The sequence below is a fragment of the Zerene cesonia genome, chromosome Z (genome assembly GCF_012273895.1).
Source record: "Zerene cesonia ecotype Mississippi chromosome Z, Zerene_cesonia_1.1, whole genome shotgun sequence".
In the NCBI taxonomy this organism is placed as follows: Eukaryota; Metazoa; Arthropoda; class Insecta; order Lepidoptera; family Pieridae; genus Zerene; species Zerene cesonia.
This window is the reverse complement of record NC_052122.1, coordinates 5,909,148-5,934,373: the sequence shown is the minus strand read 5'-3', so window position 1 is coordinate 5,934,373 and position 25,226 is coordinate 5,909,148. Positions and strand designations below refer to the sequence as shown.

Sequence of the window (25,226 nt, the reverse complement as noted above, 5' to 3'; positions counted from 1 at the left end):
TCTTACTCATCTTTAATTTGGTTTAAACTTTTAGAAAATTTTATGTGCTGATACATGGATAATATAGAGTTTTGGTTCATTTTTCCATCATCATTTTTGATCCAATGAGCAATCACATATTGGAGAAGTAATTTTTATAACAGCAGTACATATCTCTATTTCGGACCATTTTAATTTCTTGACTAGACTATCGCTTTAATAAAAAGTTCCATAAAATAACACAGTAACGACATCTTTACAATTTTTTCTGCATCGCCACAAATAACATTGTGATATTGGTTTGCCAAATTGCCTTTCCAACTATGGAATGTAACGTGAGTTACGATTTACCTTTTCAGCGGAAAGATGGCGGTATGAGCGAGAACGTAATTTAATTTTATTTGTTTTATTTAATCGCAATTGGTCGCATTTAAAGTATAAAAAACTATACTAATAATAATATTTTAATAAATACTTAATAGCTATATTTTTAAAATTCAGAATACTATGTTGTTTATATGATACAAACATTGGCCAGGTTAATTCAGTTCAAATGTAACCTTGGCAGGTAACGGTCGCGTTGATGCGAGCATTATTTATTCCAACGGATGGCTTAAAGCGGCGGTTTTCAAAATGCTCGCGCAACAGAAGGCTTCAAACGATAGTTTTGAAGATGAATTTAATAAACCAGTGGAATCCATAATGCGTTGTGAGGATTTTAAGAGCAATTTTGCGAGGAAACTTTCGAATAGATATATTTCCTGGTCACCTGCCGTCAATTCAAAGCGGGATCCTGCGCTTAAGTTATGCCAAACAGACAATCAAGACAGCCCAAATATTGTAAGTGATTTTTTTCTTGTGTAAAAATATTGCGAAGTTATTTTTTACGTTAAATGAAGAGATGTTTTGTTTATTTAATTTGTCTGTTTATACTTGATTACTCTTGATCATTGAATTTAATAATAATGTATCGATGACTTAATGCTTATGAATTTTTGTGCACTTTTAATTCACCAATGAGGTACCTTACATTTAATTTATGTCAATAAATAAAACAGTTGAAACTATAACGTTAACATCGAAGTTCTTACTAACAATTATATGCCAGTTGTCTATAAGATATTGTGCAGAAAAAAATGTAAATTATATGAGTATCTAGGCAATTAAAATTCAATAGAATTATATAATTTTAGTAATATTATAAATAAAGTTTCATGCTTATAATAATTAGTTCTTAACCTTTATAATCATGACAATATGTAAACTATAGAAAATTTAAATACATTTCCATGTAAAAGTTAGTTTGAAGACTATTTTTCAGATATCTATAATCATAATCGTTTCTAGGTCATTATTTCTTGCAGCGTGGATAATACAATGCATTTGTAATTCATAAATGCCAGACATTGACACATTTTAACGAAAATACTCCTATGTTATTAACATTAAATACATAAATTATACTAAACAGCAAGCAAAAGCGCTGATGGCAATTACTAAATAATTACTTAGCCTACTTTATAGTATTCTTAAGATAACGGGTTATAACATTTGAGATTTAGGTATTAGCAAAGATGCAGTTTTGATTAATTGTCGTTAGTAGGTACAGGCTAGACAATTTTAAAACGGAGAAACCAGTTAAATATGGCGATATGGATTTTTCATAAATAGCTGTTTAGTTGTCAATGTGTTAAACTTGATTATTGAAACTTGAATATAAATTTTTAACATAGTGCACAATGGATTATGTTTGAAAATAAAATTTCTAGTTGAATGTTACGTGATAAATATATAAAAATTATATATTTTACAAAAGCTTAATTTAGAAGTTCTATAGAAATAGACTATCTTAATTGTATTTATTCTATAAGTATGAAATTAACATTAGAAACAAACGTCTTTTTAAACTATTCGTTAAGGACCCGTATATGTAAATTATTTTTTTGTACCACCTTAGGAATTGGAAATATTTATCACTTGTTACGTGGTTTATTTTTCTTAAAAATTAATTTTGTACTTATCATAACATATCAAACTTTTAGGAGCGAAATTAAATAATCGAATCTAGCAAAAGTACTAGACTATGACAAAAATAATAATAAAATGGCCGTTTAGTTTTTTATACTTTAAAGGTTGAAAGGTAAAGAGAAATAATAATGAACTCTGTACTTATTTACCCTTTATTAAAAAACTGACACAAACTGCGAAACTTCATTTGTTGTCAAAAATAATATATTTTTCCCACTTGCCACATTTTTTTAAGGCGAAGCATTATGTTACACAGTCTTTCTTGTCACTTAAAAAACAATAATTTTTAATTCCAACCAGTAAGGACTTCCGATATAATAGCGTTTAACCAAACAAACCAGCATACTTACTCGTAACTCGTTAGCTTCATATTAATAGCATAGAATTCTGCAAATCAAAGAGCCATTCCAAATTTTGCTTCTCCAGCAGAGCAATGGTAAATCCACCATTTGGCTGGGAGATAATTATATTCTTTATTCGCTAAAGTACGCTTAGATCCTGGGTGCAATCAGTGTTCATTCACCGTGATATGCAGGGTGTGAATTGAACCAAGAGTTGATTGTGGCGGAAGCGTATAAGTAATCTGCAATACAATTGTTTGTAAGAAACGTTCGCGTGATATGAAAGGAAGATAAGGAGCAGGCATTGTTTCTTGGGCCTCATGTCTCCTTGTTAACTTGATGTGGGAATCATAAAATCAATTAAAAGAATTCATAGAAATGTTCTTATAAACAGCATTGAGTTCCCCTTGACGTAGCGGCAGTTTGGGCGCTTGTGAGAGGAAAAAATTATTGTATGACTGAAGGCATTCGAATTGTAAAAAATTAAATGCTACAAAATCTTGATAACTCTGAAAAATAATCTATTTAAACCCTATTTAGAAGTAAAATCTTCGCGTTAAGATCTTGCTTCGTTCGTCGATCGTCCTTCATAAATTATTGTTAAAGTATATAACAGACTACTGCATAATATATAGATAATAATAGAGCTTGAATGACATCCAGTCTTAAAAACTCACGATACTGCGGATAAAATCATTATATTTTTTAAGTTCATTCAGACAGTCATAATAAGGGTAAAAGTAGAAAAATGAACTTATAAACATTTTTCCACCCTTAACTTAATAAATCAGTAAAAGTTGAAAGTAGGACTGAGCCATAAAACAAAAAGGAAGGATGCATCACGGTCCAATAACTACTAATTAATTTTTATGAGGTTACGCTATTATCAAAATTGTCGTCCATTTAATACGTAAAATGAGCTGCTATACTTATTTACAAAGCGAATATTGCTTGAACTCCAATACCTATTTTTTACAATACAGGTGAATAGATGTAAAGAGGGGTCGATCGCTCCCACGTTTCGTTGGACGCAGTCATCCGTAGCCTAACATCCGGGAGCAAATTAGCAGTTTAACGAAGAACCTCGATGCTATAGATATATAACATACTTCTTAAGTTATACTAAATACTTTTATATAAACGTCAAAGTCATAAGTATTAATTTTAAACTTTTTACAAAAAATGTGCTAATATCTTTTTTGAACAACATGAACATATCATATGTACCTAATGGTACGCATCATTCATAGTTACGTACTTTAAAATTTCCATGTTGTCTATATATATACACATATATAGATATGAGGTTGAATACAAAAATTAATTCAACTACAATTGTCACAATCGGAACGCTAAATGCTACAATAAAGCGGATAACACGGCCCACATCTAAATAAATTGTTAACCTAGAATAAATACCAATAGGTAAATACTTAACATCACGCTTTAATAGTTGTGTCACTTGTTTTTTAACAGTGTGTATGTATGATTTTTTTTAATACTGACGATTCTAATGAGATAATACGACAAACTGTTTATAAATTATTATATTATCATTGTGTCTTGATAAGTGTACAAAATTTGAATTAAATCTGTCCGTTTAAAATGTGTCAATATCGGGCCTAAATCGGGCCTAAAGGGTCTATTACATACAAACATACAGATGAAGCTAAAAAAGTGAAAAATATTCCCAAGTAGATCTAAATACAATGATTATAAACACAGTAAACCTAATATTGCAGTTGATTTAATTTACATTACATGTGAGTTAAATATATTCGCCTTATTGCTATAATTTATAAATTGGACAAATTGCGGAAACAAAATACATAGCGTGAGTTGAATTGAATGCATCAGTAATCAGTAATAGTTGATTTACATATTAAATAAAAGTGTGTTGGATCATTTGCGAAGTAATAGTCGTGTAACGAGTAACACATAAATGGCTTTAATTAATTGGTAGACAACACGATGCCGTTTAGTGTCTGTTAATAAAAACTTGGGTTTAAATCATATTTTTGTGGTCTTAGTATTTCAAGCGGCGTTAAGGATTTAATTACAAAATAAAGTTTTCCTATTAAACATTAAGTGTTAAATATAATGTAATCCTACTAACTAATATTATAAATGCGAAAGTTTGTAAGGATGTGTGTTTGTTTGTTGCTCTTTCACGCAAAGACTACTGAACCGATTGCAATGAAATTTGGTACGTAGACAGCTGGACAACTGGAATAACATATAGGCAATATTTTATCCCGATATTTCTACGGGATACGGACTTACGCGGGCGAAACCGCGGGGCGCAGCTAGTACTAAATAATTATAAAGTTCTTATAAACTGACCCTGTCACACGATTTAGTTAAAATAACATCGTATTTTTTCCATATATACAATGTTGACGATCATGACATACATACTCTCCACATTAAAGCAGACTTCTCGTGATTATCATGTACGAAAGATGACTTGCTTTTTGCCATATCTTCACAATTTGTACTTAAATGTTTCTTGACAGTTATTTTTTGACTAGTAAGTGGTTTACTCAGAATTTTCTTATAAAACCAGTTATGTTCCATTTTTATTAAGAGTCGTTTAGCCACAGCGAATTGTAATTTAAAACAGGCAGAGCTAAAATTTTTATTGAAAAAAATATGCTAGCCATCGGCCGCCATCAATAAGGCGAATATTTGATAAAAAAAGTTTCCTTTGTTAATAATTGCTGTCATTATAACTTCACAATAGTAAATGTGGATGCTGATTCTACGATACGGGATATGTGTTATTTTTTGTGTATATTTATAATTAGACTTTATGGAACAAGAAGCAAAAACTTGAATAGGTACATGAAAAGGAATGACCTGAGAATGAATCCAGTTATATCAAGGCTTTGCGTGGCAAATATTTACTCTTCTTCATCACGAACGAGCGCTGAGAAAACGGTCATTAAAGATTTACGTAAAAACTTTGGAACATGGCTATTTTTTATACGATTTGGTTCTCATTTAAATCGTTTGCACCTGATAAAAATAAAGAATACCAAGTTCTGGAAAATTGTTTTGACAATGTAAATTAATAAGCTATCAAGGTATGATGAATTTTGCCATCGGTCATAGAAATTAGGTAATAATATTATGCTTATGATAGAAACTGACTCGTGTGAAACTGTTGTTAAAACATATTTAAAAATATATTCTATCAATAGTTTGGATTGATCGATTAAAATAGTCTTTTTTATTTGTATCGTTCAGTAGAATAGATATTGGAGCAGAAAGTAAGTTATTACGATGAATGATTTCTACTTTTAGTTCTTGGAACGTGTTCTAACGAAACTATTAAACTTGCCGTCCTTGGGAGCTTTATATCCTAAATTTTTTATTTGGCGATCATGTGTTTCTGCTAATTGCAAATTTTTGCTATTTGATAGCTATTTCTATTGATTTCGTTTGCTATTTTATGTTTGAAAGCGGGATAAAAATATTTAAAGTTGTATAGAGAACAAACAAATAAAAGATAGAACAAGCATGGTCTAAACTTTATCAGACTTCTCACGGATGGTCCCCGATAAAATTTAAGTAAGAAATTGATAAGTACATTTTGATACTGCGCGCATATCTATTATATCTATATACCTGTAAGTACATAGATAATTCAAATATCATTGCATAATATCTTCTTAAACATGTACCTATTTAAGTTGTATATTATATATTATTCTTTTACACGACTGACCAAAGGGGGTTAATGTTTTTCGTAGGTGATTACGTCACTATGCCTGTCCATTTGTTTGGCACACATACATACATACACACATAATTTAAATATCAAAATTTCGGTAGATAGTAACATAGGCTATATAAATGAATAAAATCGCGCTCACAAATCAAAAAAGGGGCGGTGGAATTGTTTCTTTTTCTTTACCCTATCATTATGGATATCAAATGAAATGTCGCAAAATTAAAGATATGTTTACTTGTAAAGATACAATAAACCTATAAAAACCCACTCTGGCTTAGTTTAATACTGATTGCACCGAACTTCCTATGTCAATAATGATTTACATTAACAATAATTAAAATTATGATTGGACATACAATTCAATAAAAATAAGAACAATAAATGATATTCATTTCTTAATGACGCATTTGTTTTCAACATGGCGATGTATAACGTTAGCCTATTGTAATTAGGTAATCTTCATTCGTCAGCACACGTAACGCCTTCATTGCTTTTCTAATTCGAACGATCGATTTTATTACTAGACTAACAAAGCTTACTCTGTGCTTATTCTATACAATTAATCGCAATACCTGCAACGCCTAGGTTTCATCACGTAACATGCACCCTAAACTAGTCTCTAAATCAGAAAGGTTAAGTCTCACGGTTTCACATATTATCCAACACTGCACTTTCTCTTCAATATAAAGGCGACAAAGTAATTATGTTGTTTGCAATTGATAAAAATTTGACAATTCATTTGCATCCTGTAATGTATCAATTGCTTCCTGTAGTTTTATATACTTACGGATATTATTGTGTAATATTTCCACCTGCCTTGCATTTTAACAAGAGCTTGCTAACATTTATGGTGTTACCGTTTTCTTAATATTGTATTTGTGTTTTAAAGTTACGAGGAGTATTTATTATCCACTACTAATCTTACTATCTATGCATATTATTACGGGAAATAATTTGGTACACTCAACTAATAACATAAAACTGTTTATAATAGATTATAAAATAAATAATCATTATACAAGTTAATTATTTCATTATTTCTATAAAAAACATTACACATTATCATGCATTTGACACACATACGCTTATACACTCTTTTCGTTGTAGTTATGATCGGATTTAAACCATCGGACCAACACCAGTCCAGGTATTATTTACTATACATTGTTCACAAGACCATAGTCTTATGTCGAGAGAGCAATCCTCACATTTAGCTGGATATTTATTTCAATATAACAATTTGTTGTATACTAGAAATAAATAGAAACTAAGCCGCATAGTATAAAGGAATTGTTATACACCGTGTTTCTAACGTATTCAATAAAGCAGTAATTATAAACGATTGTTTAGAACTAGGATTATGTGACACGGTCATAAAAGGCTTGTTACACGTATGTAAATAACAATAAGACACAATGGTGAGCGGGATCTACCGTTGATAGGTGGGTGTATAAAACTGTTTTACAAACAACCCAGTATTACGGTATATATGACGTGTGCTAGCTAGATTCTAGCTTTAATTGTTTATTTTATTTAGTGCACGAGTTTGAAAACACTCTCAGCCAGGAATAGCGTGTTTGCGCAATAAGAAACGTACCATCAATTTAATGATTACTTACCCACATTTGTGAAATAAAGACTCGTAATTATAATTTATAGTAGAGTAGGTCAAACGAGATGTGAGAAGAAATGAACGTTATTCTTAAGAATAAACACGTTCATTTGCAGACGCGTTCTTACAACAAAAAGCACAAACGTGTCAGAAAAGTGCATAAGGTTACCTTGGAGATCGTGTTTAAGTCTCAGGTTCAATTCAGGAAAGTTATTACAAAATTTTTAATATCTGTTAGGTTATATAATGAAATAATACGCGTTGCCATAGAATTACACACGAAACACCTAGAAATACTTCGCTCGAGATTTACCTCGGACTTTTCTTTTGTGTGTATATCATGTAAAGTCTAATCAAGATAGTGCGATACATTATACAAGGCCTCTTATTTATGATCAGGGCTTCTATCCTCAGCGGCACTGGGTCGTCAGCTGGTTTATATGATGCGAATAATTACGTCCACGGCATAAGGCATACCACATATGACAATGTGATCGTATTTAAATTCCAGACAAGGCTTCCATAGTAGGTTGATGGCAATCTGGCGGTATTTATTACTCCTGAATGTGGAGCTTCAGAAGAAATTTCTTGTATAAGCTGTTGGTTTAATAGTTGCTTTATATCAGTCATTTCGTAAATATCGACTTTAGTATATTATGATTTGTATAAACACTTTCTATAACTATATGTCTAGTGTCTAATACTATTAATCTAATCATGAATTTTATATAATTGAGACGAATAACATTTTATAAAATGAAATCGAACCGCCTGAATTAATTAGCAAGACTAGCTGACGTTATAAAAAGTAAATTAAGCAAATTTTATAACAGAACAGGAATTCGGAATGCGCCAAGCTGTTCTCATATCGCGCGAATAAAAATGAAATATAATATATTTTAGAATGTGAATAACTTAACTATATACCATAATTTTTTTATTATTTTTAATAAAACATCGTAGCAATTAAAAAAAATTTGGATTGTTTGAACTATCTCTTTGAAAGGTACTATCAGTAATCGTTATCAAACGAAAGGAATCGTCGTGGCATTGACTCAGTTCATGAAACCGCAGTGAGTTGTGGTTGCTCAGTGGTGTTAAGTATTATGTTATCGACATTGTTTCCATTTCAACGGCTTCAGTATTCATTACAAAACTTTGATAAAAATAAATTTTAATTGCTAAACTTATCAAAATTTAGCTGAAGTTTGGCTAAGATTGCTATTGGACGAATAACGATGATATTTTTTTCACAATTTATGGAGATAAAACTATTAGTAAAAAGATCTCCATTATTGACAATGACTTATCAGAGTACGTCTGTCTGTTTATCTGTCACTAGGCTATATCTCACGAACCGTGATAGTTAAATTTTCAGAGATTATATATTCCTGTTGCCGCTATAACAACAATTAATAAAATATCGAGGATAAGTAACGACTGGCACGGCCATTAATTGTTCCTTAGATTAGCTTACACTTGGCCGAGTTTTAGTGATTTTTTTCTGTAATGTTTAATATTAGATTACACTCACAATTTTAATCCCTTTCCATCACCTGTTTTGTGACATAAGTTCCTCCTGTTATTTTCTTAAAAATATTAGTTGTTATTTAGTAGCTATATGATATTTTAACATTATATCGATAACACTGTTTATCTAAATGACAAAATTAAACACCAACACAAATTTCTATACAATAACATAACATAAATAAATATTAACAGTAATGATGTATTTATGATGATAATTTAGCTTTTATATCTATCTCTTTTTCAAATGGATTAACAAAAATAAAACTTCACATTATTATTGATTTATTTAATGTTTATATATTTATTATTTATACTCTCGAATTCATCTTTCTTTCTTTCATCACAGCCAATTACGTCCCCGGTTCAGAGACACGGGCCTCTTATGAGGGTAATATGAGGGAGTTATAAATATACCTACTCCTTTGATTTCTCCTTAAAACATGAATATTAAACAGTTTCATGACTTGGGATAGCGACGTTACATCTTTGCATACACGTAACACTATGAATTATTCTCGCTTGTTTATCTAGATTAGAAATTTAAATGTTTGGAACTTTGCCACGGCTAACTAAGGAAATACCACCAGCTCAAGATAATTCAGTTGCGTAAGTATATTGCTTGATTGAGTCGATTAACGTTTCCTTTTTATGCATTTCAATACAATTAAATTTGTAAATATGTAGTCTCTAGAGATTTGGGACAGTGATCATCGTGTTATCCTGAAACATCAGATAATATGAGTGAATCGATTAATCCTAATTATGTTTAAATGCATGTATGAGGTAGGCTAGTTAGTTATAGGCCTAATTATAAAAGTCTCGTTTTCATCGCGCATTCACTCTTTATATTTTTTATATGATTATTATTAGATAATATTAGTTAGTTAACAATTACTATTAATACAGTTAAATCTCCCTTTTTGAAGTCGGTTAAAAATTTCAAATCTCGTGTAACATGATACTAACAAGTTACTTTTGAGAAAATATTTTTATAAATATTTTGTCCCCTTAATATTTAAAAGCTATTGTATTGATATGTTAAATAAATATTTAAATGAACACAATAAAATGCTAACTCGTATTACGAACCAATTTATATGCAGATCGCACTATTATTTAAAAAATGTCTTATTTACGTAACCTTAGGACTTTTATATACATTGCCACATATTGGAGAGTTACATAATTATAGTGGCGTCTTTAATTCTATCTTTATTTACAAATCTACGTTGTATACAAATATATAAATATTATGCAAGTGGAGAAAAAATAATGTCTAACTGCTTTGGTAAATGCGTTAATAATCGATATAAAAAAATGCATATTGAATTAAATTGATTGTATTAAGATTTATGGCATATACCGTTAAAAATGTAATGAATTTAAAGCAAACTTTCGTATGATTAATCCTATCCTATCCTATCCTTAGTAGGATAGGATAGGATAGAATGTTAGTACATTATAAATGCGAAAGTTTGTAAGGATGTGTGTGTGTGTGTGTTTGTTGCTCTTTCACGCAAAAACTACTGACCCGATTGCAATGAAATTTGGTAGGTAGACAGCCGGACCACTGGAATAACATATATATTTTATCCCGATATTCCTACGGGATACGGACTTACGCGGGTGAAACCGCGGTGCGCGGCTAGTCTAAAATATTTACGTTCTTATATCCTGATATCTGCTTCGGCAAATATGGTACAGCATTAGATCTTTTTTTCTGACTACCTCCTTGGTGGTGGCTAATGCGTGAGCGTAGATCGGTGGGGACGAATAAAAAAATATCTCGTTCTGGTAGGCATGCATATCATTTGCCTCACGCCCCACTATGAGAGACAGGGCACATTAGGTATTTCACTGCTATATTTGCTGCTATATAAATTGCTTTTCTCAACAGAAATTAGTGACAGATTTTTAACCATAAAATCTTACATTAGATTGGATGTGTGTGAACATTGGAAGTGAAAAATATTTCTCAGTTATTTTCCAACTAAGTACTATCAGAATTTTTTAACCACGGCCATCAAACAATTCACGGTTATGACTTACACTTATACACATTACACTTATATTTTGAAGTTAGGTTCAGATACTGTAATATTTTCTACGAACTATACATGAAGGTTATGTAGGGCATATGAGACGAATACTAGAATAAATGATTAAAATGTTGCATTAGGGAGCAGACGATAATGAAGTAACATTTGATACTGTTGTAGTCAGTGAGTAGTGGGCCTAAATTCGTGTATGTTTATCACGTCTGATGTTCGTGTCGGTTGTGTTTTATTTACATTGGATCCGGTAGCGCATTCGCATTAAATATGCGTCGCCGACGTCGCCGTAGTATTTTCGTGAGCATTGGACATTATGACACCGCTCGTCGTGTTCACGAGTTTAAAACAATACCCTCATTTTTACACATGACAGCGAATGATAAGTTCGCTTTGGAGCGTTTCTATGGTATCAGCTGAAGGTATTGGTCGTTTGGGAATGGGCCCGAAATTAAGAGGATAGGACAATTATACATCTATGTTTATTTTTGTAATAGCGTGCAACTGAGCTTGTGGTTTGCGTGATGGTAAGCGCTAACTACCGCCCATGAATATTTACAGATGCATGGTCGCTGTAAATAGCTGCCCTCTTTTAAGGGGCGAAGGATAGAAAGGATTGACGACGGTAATCAGGGAATGGACTGGGAAGGGTGAGGAAAAGGATACGGGTCTGCGGATCCCACCCTGACGATAAAAGAAAGGATAAAACAAATTATAAGCCTGTAAATAAATTTGTCATACGTACAAGCAATTTAGCAAAAAATTACGATAATTCGGTCTTGGCTGATGTAACAATTGCTCGTTTTTATATCAAACGAATCACATATTAATTTCCATTAGTTACTGATTTTAATTGTTCTGGAATATATAAAATTTAAAATGCGAAATTCAAATTATATTGCAATCCGGAATACTCGAGTTCTCTATCAATAAAATAAATGTTATGCTAAATTTGAAATGCATTATCATGTTAAACATATTAAATGTGTATTTTCTTTTCTTTTCGATGTATTAAAAGTAACATTAATTTAAAATATTTATCAGTTATAAGGGGATTCGAGCGTAACATTTATTTATAATTTATCAAACTTAAGTAATCCTCTAATTATAGTATTAAATCAATAATTAATACGTAATATTATGTAGTCAATATGTTATATATAATAGAAATTTGAAGTGGAAAGTTTAGAAAAAACATTATTATTGCTAAAGTTTTTTCAACGAAAATAAAAGTGACCTGGTATAAAGAAAAAAAAGACCCGTTAGTTCAATGAAGCGTTTCATATCGAATTACAACACGTGTGTCGATTTCAAATTATTATATTAATTAGTTGTATAGACCGTCTTATTTAGTTGCGATCTAAGCTTACAGCCCTTAGCAATATTGGAAATTCGAAAAAAACTCTGTCCGTCTGTGTGTCTGTCCCTTTTACACTAACCTACCTAAATCACATGTCCGACTTGGATGAAATTTAGTAAAAAAATAGTAAGATAGAACCGAGAAAGAACCTAAGATAGGTTATGTCCCGGGAATCCCAAGGGAACGGGAACTAGGCGGGTAAAATATGGGGACTGTATTTCTTTTCGCTATGCGGGCAGAACTGTGAGCAAAAAGTACGTATATTATTTTCAAGTAAATATATTTTCGAGATTGAACTATACTCTCTTCTTTATTTACAATTATGTTAAATTCTTTTCGCATAGCCAATTACTCGTCTGTCAAAATGTAGAGTTAGAGAAAGTTGTATTTCTTTATTTGCAAAATTAACATATTTCCATTAAAAATCAAGCAACAAACAAAACACTGTGAAATCGTGATATATTGAGTTACATTTGATTAAGCTTGGATTAGGGTGTTACGTAAGGGAGCTTTGCCATCAATTCGCGACTATGTTTACGGATTCTGAGTATAAATTTACACCATGGAGCATTAAGATGTTGATCAATATAAAGAGAAATACACAAAAAATGGATACATCCGTCAAATACCACTTTCGAATGGTACATTCATTTGAACGGAACTGCAATAGCTATCCACTTTCATTACAACCAATCTTATTAGGTTATTTTTTTCCTATATTTGTAATAATATCTCGGGTTTTACACGTTTAAACTTGATATTTTATTATAGTAATTAAAAAAAAATTATTTTACCAACACATCTATACCACTATGAAAGAACACTCTCGCAGATACAATTCTATGAATATTTAAAAACGTAGCAAATGAATTACAATGGTTACATGAATAAAAAGAATTTTAATTTTTTTTTTTTTTTTTTTTTACAGAATAAAAAAAAAAAAAAGAAATGGTTGGACAATGCATCTAAACGATGTAAAGGTCGCCTCATCGCTTCACTAATATGTTTATTTAATAAACGGATATTTTATACGATAGTTGATAGCCACATTGACAGCCAACAATCTTGCTAATATTACAAATTTAATTGAATTAATTAAAACCTAAATTCTTTTGTATGTACCATTGACAATTGCTGGTTATTTTTTTTAACCGACGTCTTCAAAAATAATCCTTTCCAATTGGTTTGAATTATATTGATGAAATGTCTTTATAATGTTCAATAGTAGAACAAAGAGTTGATTATTTCTATCAAATATTAATGTAAAGGGATGCGAATGGTATAAATTAAACACAGGCTGTGATCTTTTAGAACATTTTCTAATAACTCATTACAACTACGTTTTCTATGAAGTCAGTTATCACAAGCAAAATATTAGCATTGCCTTTCAATATACTAACCAGGTTTATTTAATTTATTCACCCTAAACCAAAAAGTAAGTAAGTTTTGTGTAATTTCGCTAGTAGAGCAAACAATGAGTCATAGCATACAATTGTAGACAATTTAAGAAAACATTTATGTAATGCAACCGAGTGGAACGCGCCGTACGCAGTCTAGGGAGTAATGATTAAATAGTGCACTAACCTTTGGTTGCCATAGTTCACTAATGAGCACTTAATTAGTAAACTAAAATAACAACAAAAAGGCATTTTAAGTAGGTACCTAGTCTGAAAAATGTGCTACATGGAGACTAATAAAACACCTTCACAATTTAATATATAGTTACTAAAGACTTTTTTTTTCAATAAAATAAACAAAGAAAGAAAAAATAAAAGTAAAAAGCACGCTTTAAAGAAAGAATCAATTAAATGCCTCACCTACTCATAAAGAGAGTAGACGTTAAGGAAATCCTAGCCATCCGAATCAGGACAATAAGATAAACTCATGAAATGAAATATCAATGGTCATACAAATATACAGGTGAGACTAAATTTTCGGCGGTAACAACTCATTGGTGTTACATTCGAACCTTTTAAACCTATTGACGTAATAACATGTGATTAAATCACCAGTGCACTTGCCAGGGACGGGACGTGAGGGTTGGGCCTTATTACTTCCGAGGGTCTGCGCCGGATGCTACCGTCACGCGTCGCCGCTTGCGCATGACGAGTTTGCTTCACAACACTAACCGACCATTTTGAATAACCTTTTCTAACCTAACAAATGGCAGCCACAAACGACCCACCAAAACATCCCGGCTAGGTGGAAACAATGACTCATGCTTGCGTAACAACTGTGAAAATAATTCGGTCTGAACTTACGACTCAATTTCTCGTTATCATTGACCGATTTAATGGGCAATGGGTGCGTAATATAAGGTATCGCGCCAGCCTTCGTGCGTGGTTCCAGCCTGATGCTTCTGACATGTGAGGTGGATGAAACAGGAGATCGTAACTTCATATAGGTAACTGATATCGTGAAACTAGTTAAATATGCCATTTTCATGCGTTTTCAATTTCAACGCGGAGGTCGTTTCTTCGTTTGTTTGCTATAGTTTTCTATCCTTTTTTCGCCAAAACACACATCTTACATACATATTAGGTATAATGTCTTTCATAGCAGTAGTATGAACTAATATAATCCATTCTCCTCCTGTATTGTACTTCTAGTAACTGCACACTTGCGACAGTACAATAATATTAGAAATTATTCGTTTATCATGTGCATATTTTTAATTAAAATTGCTAGTATCTCTATGTAAGTAATAATGCGTCAGGTCTCGAATATAAAACGGCGAAAATAAGATTAGAAGCAGATACATAGTTGCATACAATGAAATGAAGAGGTCTTTGTATCATTGTATACGGTTCTTTCGGCACTAATATTCCATACGCAACACATCTGCGGAAATTGGTTGCTTGCTCGAATTTATATAAGGCATGACCGGAACGACCTATGATATGTTTAAGACCCTCACTTATGTGTTTGTTATTAAACATGTTCACTTTTTATCCGTTTTTATTGGTAATGTGTAAAAATAGAAACCTCTCTGAGAATTTATTTAGTATTTACACACGTCCAGCGGTAATATGTGCGGCGAGTAATACGCTTATTATTCACACGTTAACCTAAATCTCGTCATTTCACTGATGTTCATTATTTGATTCTTCATTGTAACTGTCGGTCTGATAAACGTAACGGGTGTCGGCAAGTTTTTTGCATTGTTCGCATACAGGTCAATAAGCAACCGACTGAAGCAAAAGCGTGGGATTACCATGACACTGCCAATCACAATCGACAATCCATACTTTTTGCCACTTGTTCACAAGGAGCCGCAAGAAGAATTCCGCTAGACTGTTTTTATATAATTTACACTTATATAAGGCACCTATTCCATCTCACGATTGATAATGACTAGAGGCTGAATAGAGGCGTCTCTGTCTTATTACGTAACATTTGTTTTGGCCTATATTTTACCGTTTTAACGTCATGCCAGTGTTTTCATTTTCTGAACAAATATCATTATTCTATTCAAAAGACGTTCCCATAGTTATTTAAAATAGATATAAAACTGCAGTAATTTATGTGAAATCAGTGTTGAGCTATGCATGATTTCTCGGAATCTCGGTTCAATTGTAGTGTAATGATCGATGATAGTAAAATGGCACAGTTCCGGAGTAATGGAGTCTTACTCGTTACAGGTTCCAGAAAGAATTGAGCAGTGTTCTCAACTTTCGACGACGAGCAATTTAGTTCAAAACGGAGAAGTGGTAAAACCTCCAGACAAGACTATTTTTAAGAAATCTGACATTCGGCGCACTGAAGTAAACGCTTTAAACATGGAAGTCGATACATTGAGGTGGCAGCTCGCTCAGGTATATACATTTCTGGTATTTGTTTCATTAATTATTATTATTGGTGCACCAATGAACTGATTAATATGTTTTAAATGCATTGCGACTGTTGAAAATATCGCGAATTTTTCTGTTGAATGTGTGAATATGACTTTCTTTGTGTATTATCTTCTTAATTTTCATATTTGCAAAAATGACTCCGTTACTTTCAGACTGAAGCCAACAGGCAAATGCATATAGCTTTACTACAACAAATAGTCACTTTCCTTAACAGAGTTAAGGAGCATATAGAATGCCAGAAAAATGAACCGTCCCCTAGATGCGACAAGGGTTCCCCGAGAATTGCACAAAGATCTCTCAATATGACTGACTTGCCACGTTCACGTTCCGTTGTACACGTGAATAAAAATATCGAGTATTCCATAAGTCCCACCAAGAAAATTAGTACAAGAAAAATCAGTAAATCGATTAGTAATGTTAACGGATATAAAGATTGCAGCAATGTTTGGTAAGTTACAATTATTCTTAAGTCGTAATTAACTTGTTGTGAAATAAAATAGTAATTACTTCATAAAGCATATGGTGTTGCGATGAATTTGAAGTTAATATTATTAATTAAGTGCTCATTTATAATAATTTATACATATATGATATCTTAATGGCTTTGACCTATATTTTCAGTATTAATGCGAAAATTAATGTTCACATTGTGCACTTTCTTCTTTGTTTCAATATCATTATTATATTGAATGATGAACTTTTCAGGAGCCGTTCCAAATTATCCTTAGTCCCCGAAAACGAAACCGCTAACAAGCTCAGTGAGGAAATGACGCGGTTGATCACTCTTGCCAACACGGTACTCAGTACTAAGATACCTGACCTTGCATGTGCATTTCCAGACAACGCTTCAGAAAATTCCCTGCAAAAGTTTGATGAAAATAAAACTAAGGAAACTGGTCAAACTGTAACGCAAGATTCTTTGAACTTTGTTGAACAAAGTACGGTTGATCCAACGAACTTACGTATTGAGAGTAATGACGAAAAGTACAAAGCCGTAACAAATTCTTTAGAAATAGAGAAAGACGCACTCTTAGATGTACACTTCAACGCTTCCCAAGCATCATTCAATTCCGACTTGAGAAACGATTCCAATGAATTAAAGTGTGACAATGATGACTCGCAGAATAGGCTCGATGCAACAGACGTAAAAGTATTTCCAATGTACAAGAAAAGTGAATTCAATCCGGTGTCTAATTTTATAGAAGATGAAAGTGGCTTTTCTTCAATGAATTCGTTTCAAGAAATTGGCATACCCATCATAAGCATTATACCACCATCGCCCTGTAAAGATATCACATATATGGAGGACATCCCAGACATCATACATGAAACCGAGAAGTGGAAAGCCGACTCTATTGAACTAGATAAGCAAAGCGTAAAGGTGTTTTGGGTGTAAATTTATCATGTACAAAGCTATAATACCTTGTAATGTGTAAGACTACACTTAGCTTAGCAGATCGTTTGCGCGATCTTAGCTTTTATATAATATTATTTATATTTTATACTGCCGTAGTGATAATGATGCAATGTGTACTACTAATTCAATGATGCCGTTTTTATTTATGATAAAATAAATGTTTATAATTTAAAAATGGTGTTTGTATTTGGTGGGTTTAAGCGTTACGCGTTGAAACTTAACCTTGAAATACATGTCGAAAGCAGTGATGGCCTCGGAGCAACGTAAAAGGCCTTGAATTTTCTGTGTTGATTCGCAACATAAGACAGAGTAAGAGACCATGACAATGACACGCTAAAATATGAAAATGAATGCTTTGAAAATAAGTGTCTTTCCAATATTTGTAGAGAAGAAATTCAATAACTGTGCATATTTATGGATACGTACTTTATAGTTTAAAAATACCTGTGTTATTACATACGTAGGTCTTTACATTTCCAGCTATACTTGTATATAACTGTAGTAATTTTTTTTGGGCGGGTATCATTTGGAAATAATATTATACAATATTGTATTATATTATTTCCTCATGATTTCCGCCCACAAGAATTGAGAATTATGACAATATTATGAATACTTTTTATAAGCTTATTATTAAAATAGTTTAACAAAATTTAAAAAGAAACGTGTCAATCAAAAGCATTTTTCAAAATTATAGTGTTATAAATACATGGAAAAATAATCAATTTTATAATAATTTTACAAAAACTGTACTAAATTCTTGTAAAAATGGCAGACACTGAGGCAGACGATAAAGCAAGTGGTGATGGGGCACCAGAACAAAAACAAGAAGAACAAGAAGCCTCTGAATCGCAGCCAGCACCTACTAAAATTCCGGACGTAGAATTAATTGTAGATGGGTTTGGTTTCATGCCAAAAGATTATCCTCGAGCCGCCAAAAGTACGTCTTCAAATGTATTCACGAAGTCTTCCAAAATATTGAAAGAAATTAAAGGTACAGAAGGTGAGCAGAGTCCTTGTGCCTCAAGTACTAACATCGATATTGTAAGAAGGTACACTTGGAGAACTAAAAACAGAATGACAGTTCAGGTAAATATTAACGGAACACACATGGTAGAATAAAACGAAACATCTATATGTGTTTCTCTTAATTTTGTAGCATAAAGCATAAAAGTAATATTTAAAATAATATCTAGATCATCACATATGGCGCAACCATAACAATGATTCAAGTACCGGATCGTAAGGGGGTGCCAGATGATGTTGTTGCAGGTTTCGATACTTTAGAAGGTACATTGCTAGTTTATGATGTAAATGGTAAAATAAAAAATCGTTTTAGGTAAACTGAGCTAATCTTTTCCATTTTCAGAATACTTTCAGGCAAGAAATCCTTACTTTGGTGCGACCATAGGTCGGTATGCAAATTATATCAGAGAAGGCACAATGGTTGTTAAACCATCGGGGCGGATGTACATGCTATCTACGAACAGAGGTCATAATCATTATAATGGTGGCTATATGGGATTCGATAAGGTAAATAATGCTGAAACAAAAAAAATAATAACTTACTTAACTATATAATTTTGGATTTACTTCATCGTCATCGTTTATGCATTTATGCGAATAGACACACCATTCAGAATATTTTTGTTTGGATATGGTTAACGTATTGTGCTATATAAATAAGGAGACCAATAACGCCTTACAACGACAGCTTCTAAATTTCAGGTGAACTGGCGTTCATATGTAGTTGGGAATAAAGTGATAATGAGTCACGTATCTGAGCGATTTCACGAAGGATACCCCGGGACGCTGATGGCTCAAGTCGCGTTTGAGGTGACTTGCGAGAACACGCTGAAAATAGAAATGAAGTGCACCACCAGCGAACCTACAATTGTCAACTTGAGCAACGCGTCCTATTTCAATTTAGCTGGTCATGTATGTTCAGTTTTACATAATTATGTACATTTAATAAAAATTTTTAACAAATCCCAAATCAACTTCAAATCGTCACAACTATAGTAAATATAAACGGGACCACAAGGTTGTCGCCAGCTTTCAAATTAAAAAATTATCTAAGTCGGTACACGCATTCGAAAGTTTTGAGGTAACAATGCCAAAAAATATTAGTAATTGATAAGCCCCTCCTTTTTTAAAGTTTGTTGAAAATGTTTTTAGAGAGGATTTATTGTTTGTGTCTCAACAACAAAAAAATAACTGCATTATTCATGGATGACTACATGAGCTGTGATTACTAAACTGACTGATAATTGCTATGGGTTTTTAGCTCTTATTCCAATATATCCCGAATAGAAACATGTCGAGCGATTAGATATGAAATCCTCGGTACATACATACGTTTTACGTCATAAATACTGCACTGAAGGATTTTCTTTTACACACACAACCACAAATAGATGGTCATGTTTCTTGTCCCACTAGATTAATTTTTTATTGTTTTCCCAGATAATTTAACGGAGCACATTACATTTACACTCCAAATTAAAGAGCGCTTTGGTAGGGCTAATATAAATTTTCTGTCGTATAAACCAATTTCCATATAATAGATATGTCAATATTCAATTTAGAGTGATTTTTACGTGCTCAATAGTAGATGGTGTTTGGCACGTCTAAAATAACGATTTCTCTAAGGTCTGCTATTCACGTAGAATTTAGTAATTTGCGGGAGCAAAAAATTAACTCGACCTAACCGTTTTCTATATCGTGAATAGGTTGAAAATGTCGGTTTTATTATTTATTTTTTACCTTGAATTGAATTGATATCTATACTTTAAACGATTCTGTTTATTTCCTTCATTACTTGGAAATTTAAAAGTAACAGTCATTACGTTATATCACGCTTCGAATATATCGAAGTTTATTTGAGATTAATGAAATAATTGGTACTATAAGAAACCAACAAAGTTTAATCTGAGTAGATTAATTACACCATTATTGTGGTTTCAGCATGCGGGCTGCGAAACAATGTATGACCATATTTTCACAATCAATGCGGACAAGTATACAGCTGTCGACGACGAAGGTCTCGTAACAGGTAAATTAATAACATTATATTAAAATTAATGCTCTGTACACGCATAGTCACTCTTGTATGTAAACAGGATTTCTTGTGACGGTAGGAAACATTAAGTAAAGGAAGTTGTTGATGATACGAGTTGTAAGCTTCGTGTTTACTTGAAAAATCTGTTATGTGTGCTTTTAAAACAATGACTACTATTTTTTTCGAAAATAATATTTATAAGAGAGGGCATACTTTTTCGTAATCTACTTATTACCACTATGTTTTTCGAATCTTATATCTTTAAACGAGCAATTCTTGTATATTTATTCCAATTTATAATTGGAATCTCGGAATCGGCTCCAACGATTTTCATGAAATTTAGTATATAGGGGGTTTCGGGGGCGATAAATCGATCTAGCTATGAATCTTTTTTAGAAAATGTCATATTCGTGTTTTATTCGTGTTTTATCGATTTAAACTTACTTTTTTAACAAATAGGAGGCGTTTGAGTAGTCCCAATTTATTATGAAAAATATTATTCATATTACGTCATTTTATTAGTATGTAATTCGTACTTAAATATAATTTCCAAAAAACACAATTTATAAAAATAAAAAAAATACCGAGCAAGGCTCGGTCATCCAGGTACTAAGGGATTATGTGAAAAAATGCACTATACTTTCAAGCTTTTTTATTATTGATATATTTTTTTTTGCTTTAAATATATTACTAGATCAAATATACTATAGCTACTAGAGCCTCATTATTGACAAAGGTTCCAGAACTTTTAAATTTAAACAATACCTAAAATTAAGGGTACAGTAACCTACGTATACACATACATAAAATAAACATGTCCAAAATAATGTAGAAATAAATAAACCATTTGAAATAGTCATTGTTCTTAATGCTTTTTTTCTGGGACATAATGTAATCGGTAATACTATGAAATTTCAGGCGAAAAGAAAATAGTTGGAGGAACAGCTTACGACTTCCGAGTGCCCCGGGTTCTGAGGACAATGTTGCCTCGCATACCCTTGGGAGGCTATGATATCAACTTCTGTGTCTCTCAAGGCACCGAACAGGACTTGACGTTTCAATCACGGTATGTGTTTTTAGTCTGTTTTTATTATACCCCGAAACGGAAATGGCCGAATGGTCAACACGTGTCTTGCGATAATAAGCGACATGATTTTATAAGTGATAATACACCTCATTACACTTTTTCGCCGATAACGAGTTTGCTAATCCAAAATAGTTCTTTTAATCTGAAGTCTCACAGTAGGAGTGATTATGTTCTCAGCTTTTTTAATATTTGGCAGAAACTTGGAAACAATCAGATTTCAGCATATTAAGTATCATTAGCCTATTGAGCAATAGTTTCATATGTATGTCTATACCAGAACTTGCATCAGTTACACAAAGATGTGCGTGTATCTACAGAAAAACTACTATGATACTACTACGAAACATCTCATTTTGTAAATTTTGAATGGACATCCGACCAAGATAGTAAGCCACGGTGCCGGCGTATTTACTTTACCATTTGTTTCCTTGACATGAAAATATATATTTTTAGTGTACTTCACCCTGGATCTGGGAGAGTATTAGAAGTGTATAGCAGCCAACCTGGTATGCAGTTTTACACGGGAAATCTCCTGCCCGATCCTGATAAGATCGTTGAGGTACTCACAGCTCAATAGTCATTAATCATTTCAAATCACACGAGAGTAAACGTTTTGTAAATTCAGCTTTTTGAATAATATGACAAAATTAAATTAGACATTATCAATTTTCAAATGTTTTCTTATCACTGGTTAAAAGTTTCAATTTTAATATGTTGTATGTGTTTGGGTAGCGTAAGACATCATCTGATATATTTTAAAATAAACAATACTATATTTTTAAATAATTATCATCGTCACCTCAATGCCCTTGTCCCACATCCAACTGCATGTTTATCACATTATACTTGAGTTGTTATAATAACTCTTAAAAGCGGTTTAAAACTGTTAATTGTATGTTTTCCTATTTTTAAATTTCCTTTTGTATTTTGTAGTCTAAAATTCATTATGTGGAAGAAATGCAAAATGATGTATTCATTTTTAGATAGATAGATGATATATAGGATACTAAGTACAGTCAGTTTTTTAATATAATATGTGTTACACTCAAAGACCGAAAAAGATTAGCGAAAAACAGCTTTGGCTTCGCCCTAACCAAAACGCTCAGGACGTATTGTGACAAGCAGAGAAAGAACATAGTAAAATTCGTACCGTGACTTGAGATCCTATTCCATCTTCACGTGTTATTGCAATGAAGAAAAACCTTAAAGTGTTCTGAAGATTATTTGAATAGTAATCGCGATATACCTATACGTAACATGTTCTATAAACACATGCGAATTTTGCTTGATTTTAATCCGTTTAATTAGTTTTCTGACTCTGTCACGAGTAAGGGCTTAGATTCGTATGCTTGATCTATTTCGCCAGTACAATGTACATCAAAAGCGATAACCTGATTTGATACTATTCATTTTATGAATAAATTATATAATTCTATTTGAAATTCCGATTTTTTCTTAATGATTTTAAATATGAAAAGGTGGGATTGGTGCGAAGAAGTAAAATTATTGTTCAAGTACGTTTGTTGAACATGTATAACAATTTGAAGCAAAGTATTTTAAATTTTTATTTTCCTTCGTCACACTCTATTATAGTCGGTAGCACATTCACTCCTTATCAGATCTAACCATATCGTATCTATGTAAACACGATAGACAGATTTTAGGACTAATTTTTATGTTGGATTTGGTGATCAGGCCTTCTTAGAATGCCGGTTGTATGTCGGTGGATACTGCGAGTAAAATCACTTTTGTTATTTTTTTACGATATAGGACGCCGAGGTGGTCGGTGAGGAACACAAGTCTGAGAGTGAAGCAAGCAGTAAATCGAGTGCGAATGGCGAGGAGGCGAATGAAGAGGAAAGTGAGGTGAATCACTCAATATTCTAGAAATGTCTAGAAACACACACTTCCTTATAAAACTATAGAATTTCTACAGAGTTTCAAAAACAATAGCTATTCAAAATTGATTAAAGTTTATTAGTTGTTAGTTGATATATAATCAAAATCATTACGATCTCATTTCGAAGGTTGTCTTTTGTGTTATTAGAACTTAAATAAACCTGGGATTGTAGTACGCTTTATGTAGCAACACTTATTGCTATTAATATTCTGTTTCAGGGGAAGAAAAGTTTTGGATACGTGCCCCTTATGGGTAAACAGGGTACACACTACAAAAAACATGGATTGTTCTGTTTGATGCCCCAAAACTACCCTGACGCAGTGAACAATGTGAGCATAGCCAATATGTTATTCCAGTTGTCCAGCTATCTACGTACCAAATTTCATTGCAATCGGTTCAGTAGTTTTTGCGTGAAAGAGCAATAAACACACACACATCCTTACAAACTTTCGCATTTATAATATTAGTAGGAGTGGGATCATTAAGTCTCTTTGAAGCCTCGTTGGTATCAAACGCAAAAGGCTGACCCGTGCGTAAATTCAGCGTAGTCATGCAGCTTCTTCACTTCTCCGACGTCCCGGACAACCTTTGTCCATTATTTGTACCACAGATTAGATTTCAATTTCTATAATCGGACCAAACAACAATAATTTCATATCTAAAAGCAAAAGAATAACGTCATTATCGGACACGGAGTTATTGAGGAGCGAAACGAAAAAAAATGCAGTTTTATTGAGAACCTACATGTTTTTGGGCACGTGGGTTGATTACAGTCCAAATTGAATATGGTTGTGTGCAAGATCGCTGTCATATAAATAGGCTGCTTTTATCGACAAATTAGAAATAAGAGTGTTATGTGAACTAGTGTCAATTTCAATTCCCAACATAATAATATCAGGAAAAAATATATGAGAACCAATGAAAGTGGTGATAGCTGTGTTGAGGATGGAAATTAGATTAGGACACTCAAAAGTTTTTATTGTGCTTTTAATTTTATCACTTCGCTGGCGCTCCTACCATTTCAAGAATGTATAAAGGACACTACATTTCAAGCGAATAATATATTGTGATAAAATTATGTGTATTGTGGGTAATTAACATTAAATTTTCAGAAAAATTTCCCGAACTCTGTATTAAATCCTGGAGAAGTCTACGTACATCGAATACAGTACAAATTTGGTATATTACTGGGAAAATATATTTAATAAGAAAAAATCGTATATGACCTGTGAAAATGTTGTGGTGAATAAACAGTTGTGAAATTGTT

General features: G+C 32.3%; 1 protein-coding gene across 3 annotated transcripts; it reads left to right on the top strand.

The window, feature by feature from the left end:
• Positions 1-526: 526 nt before the first annotated feature.
• On the top strand, positions 527-25,226 carry LOC119835558 (galactose mutarotase-like). Of its 3 annotated transcripts, XM_038360464.1 has the most exons (10): positions 18,667-19,000; positions 19,108-19,201; positions 19,281-19,444; positions 19,640-19,849; positions 20,879-20,966; positions 21,891-22,038; positions 22,513-22,618; positions 23,830-23,925; positions 24,178-24,288; positions 25,072-25,226. In XM_038360464.1, the coding sequence occupies exons 1-10, from the start codon at positions 18,680-18,682 to the stop codon at positions 25,162-25,164; spliced, it is 1,431 nt and encodes a 476-aa protein (XP_038216392.1). In that variant the 5' UTR covers positions 18,667-18,679; the 3' UTR covers positions 25,165-25,226. The 3 variants fall into 3 exon arrangements, with proteins under 3 accessions (XP_038216391.1, XP_038216390.1, XP_038216392.1); XM_038360463.1 differs by lacking the exons at positions 18,667-19,000; positions 19,108-19,201; positions 19,281-19,444 and adding exons at positions 527-819; positions 16,282-16,455; XM_038360462.1 differs by lacking the exons at positions 18,667-19,000; positions 19,108-19,201; positions 19,281-19,444; ... (5 more) ...; positions 24,178-24,288; positions 25,072-25,226 and adding exons at positions 527-819; positions 16,282-16,455; positions 16,647-16,942; positions 17,200-18,086.

Excerpts from the sequence above, each read along its gene's own strand:
- LOC119835558 (XM_038360464.1), top strand. The coding sequence starts at position 18,680 with ATGGCAGACACTGAGGCAGACGATAAAGCAAGTGGTGATGGGGCACCA. Across the intron at positions 19,445-19,639 it reads GCTATATGGGATTCGATAAG|GTGAACTGGCGTTCATATGT; the intron begins GTAAATAATGCT and ends TCTAAATTTCAG. Across the intron at positions 23,926-24,177 it reads CGAATGAAGAGGAAAGTGAG|GGGAAGAAAAGTTTTGGATA; the intron begins GTGAATCACTCA and ends ATTCTGTTTCAG.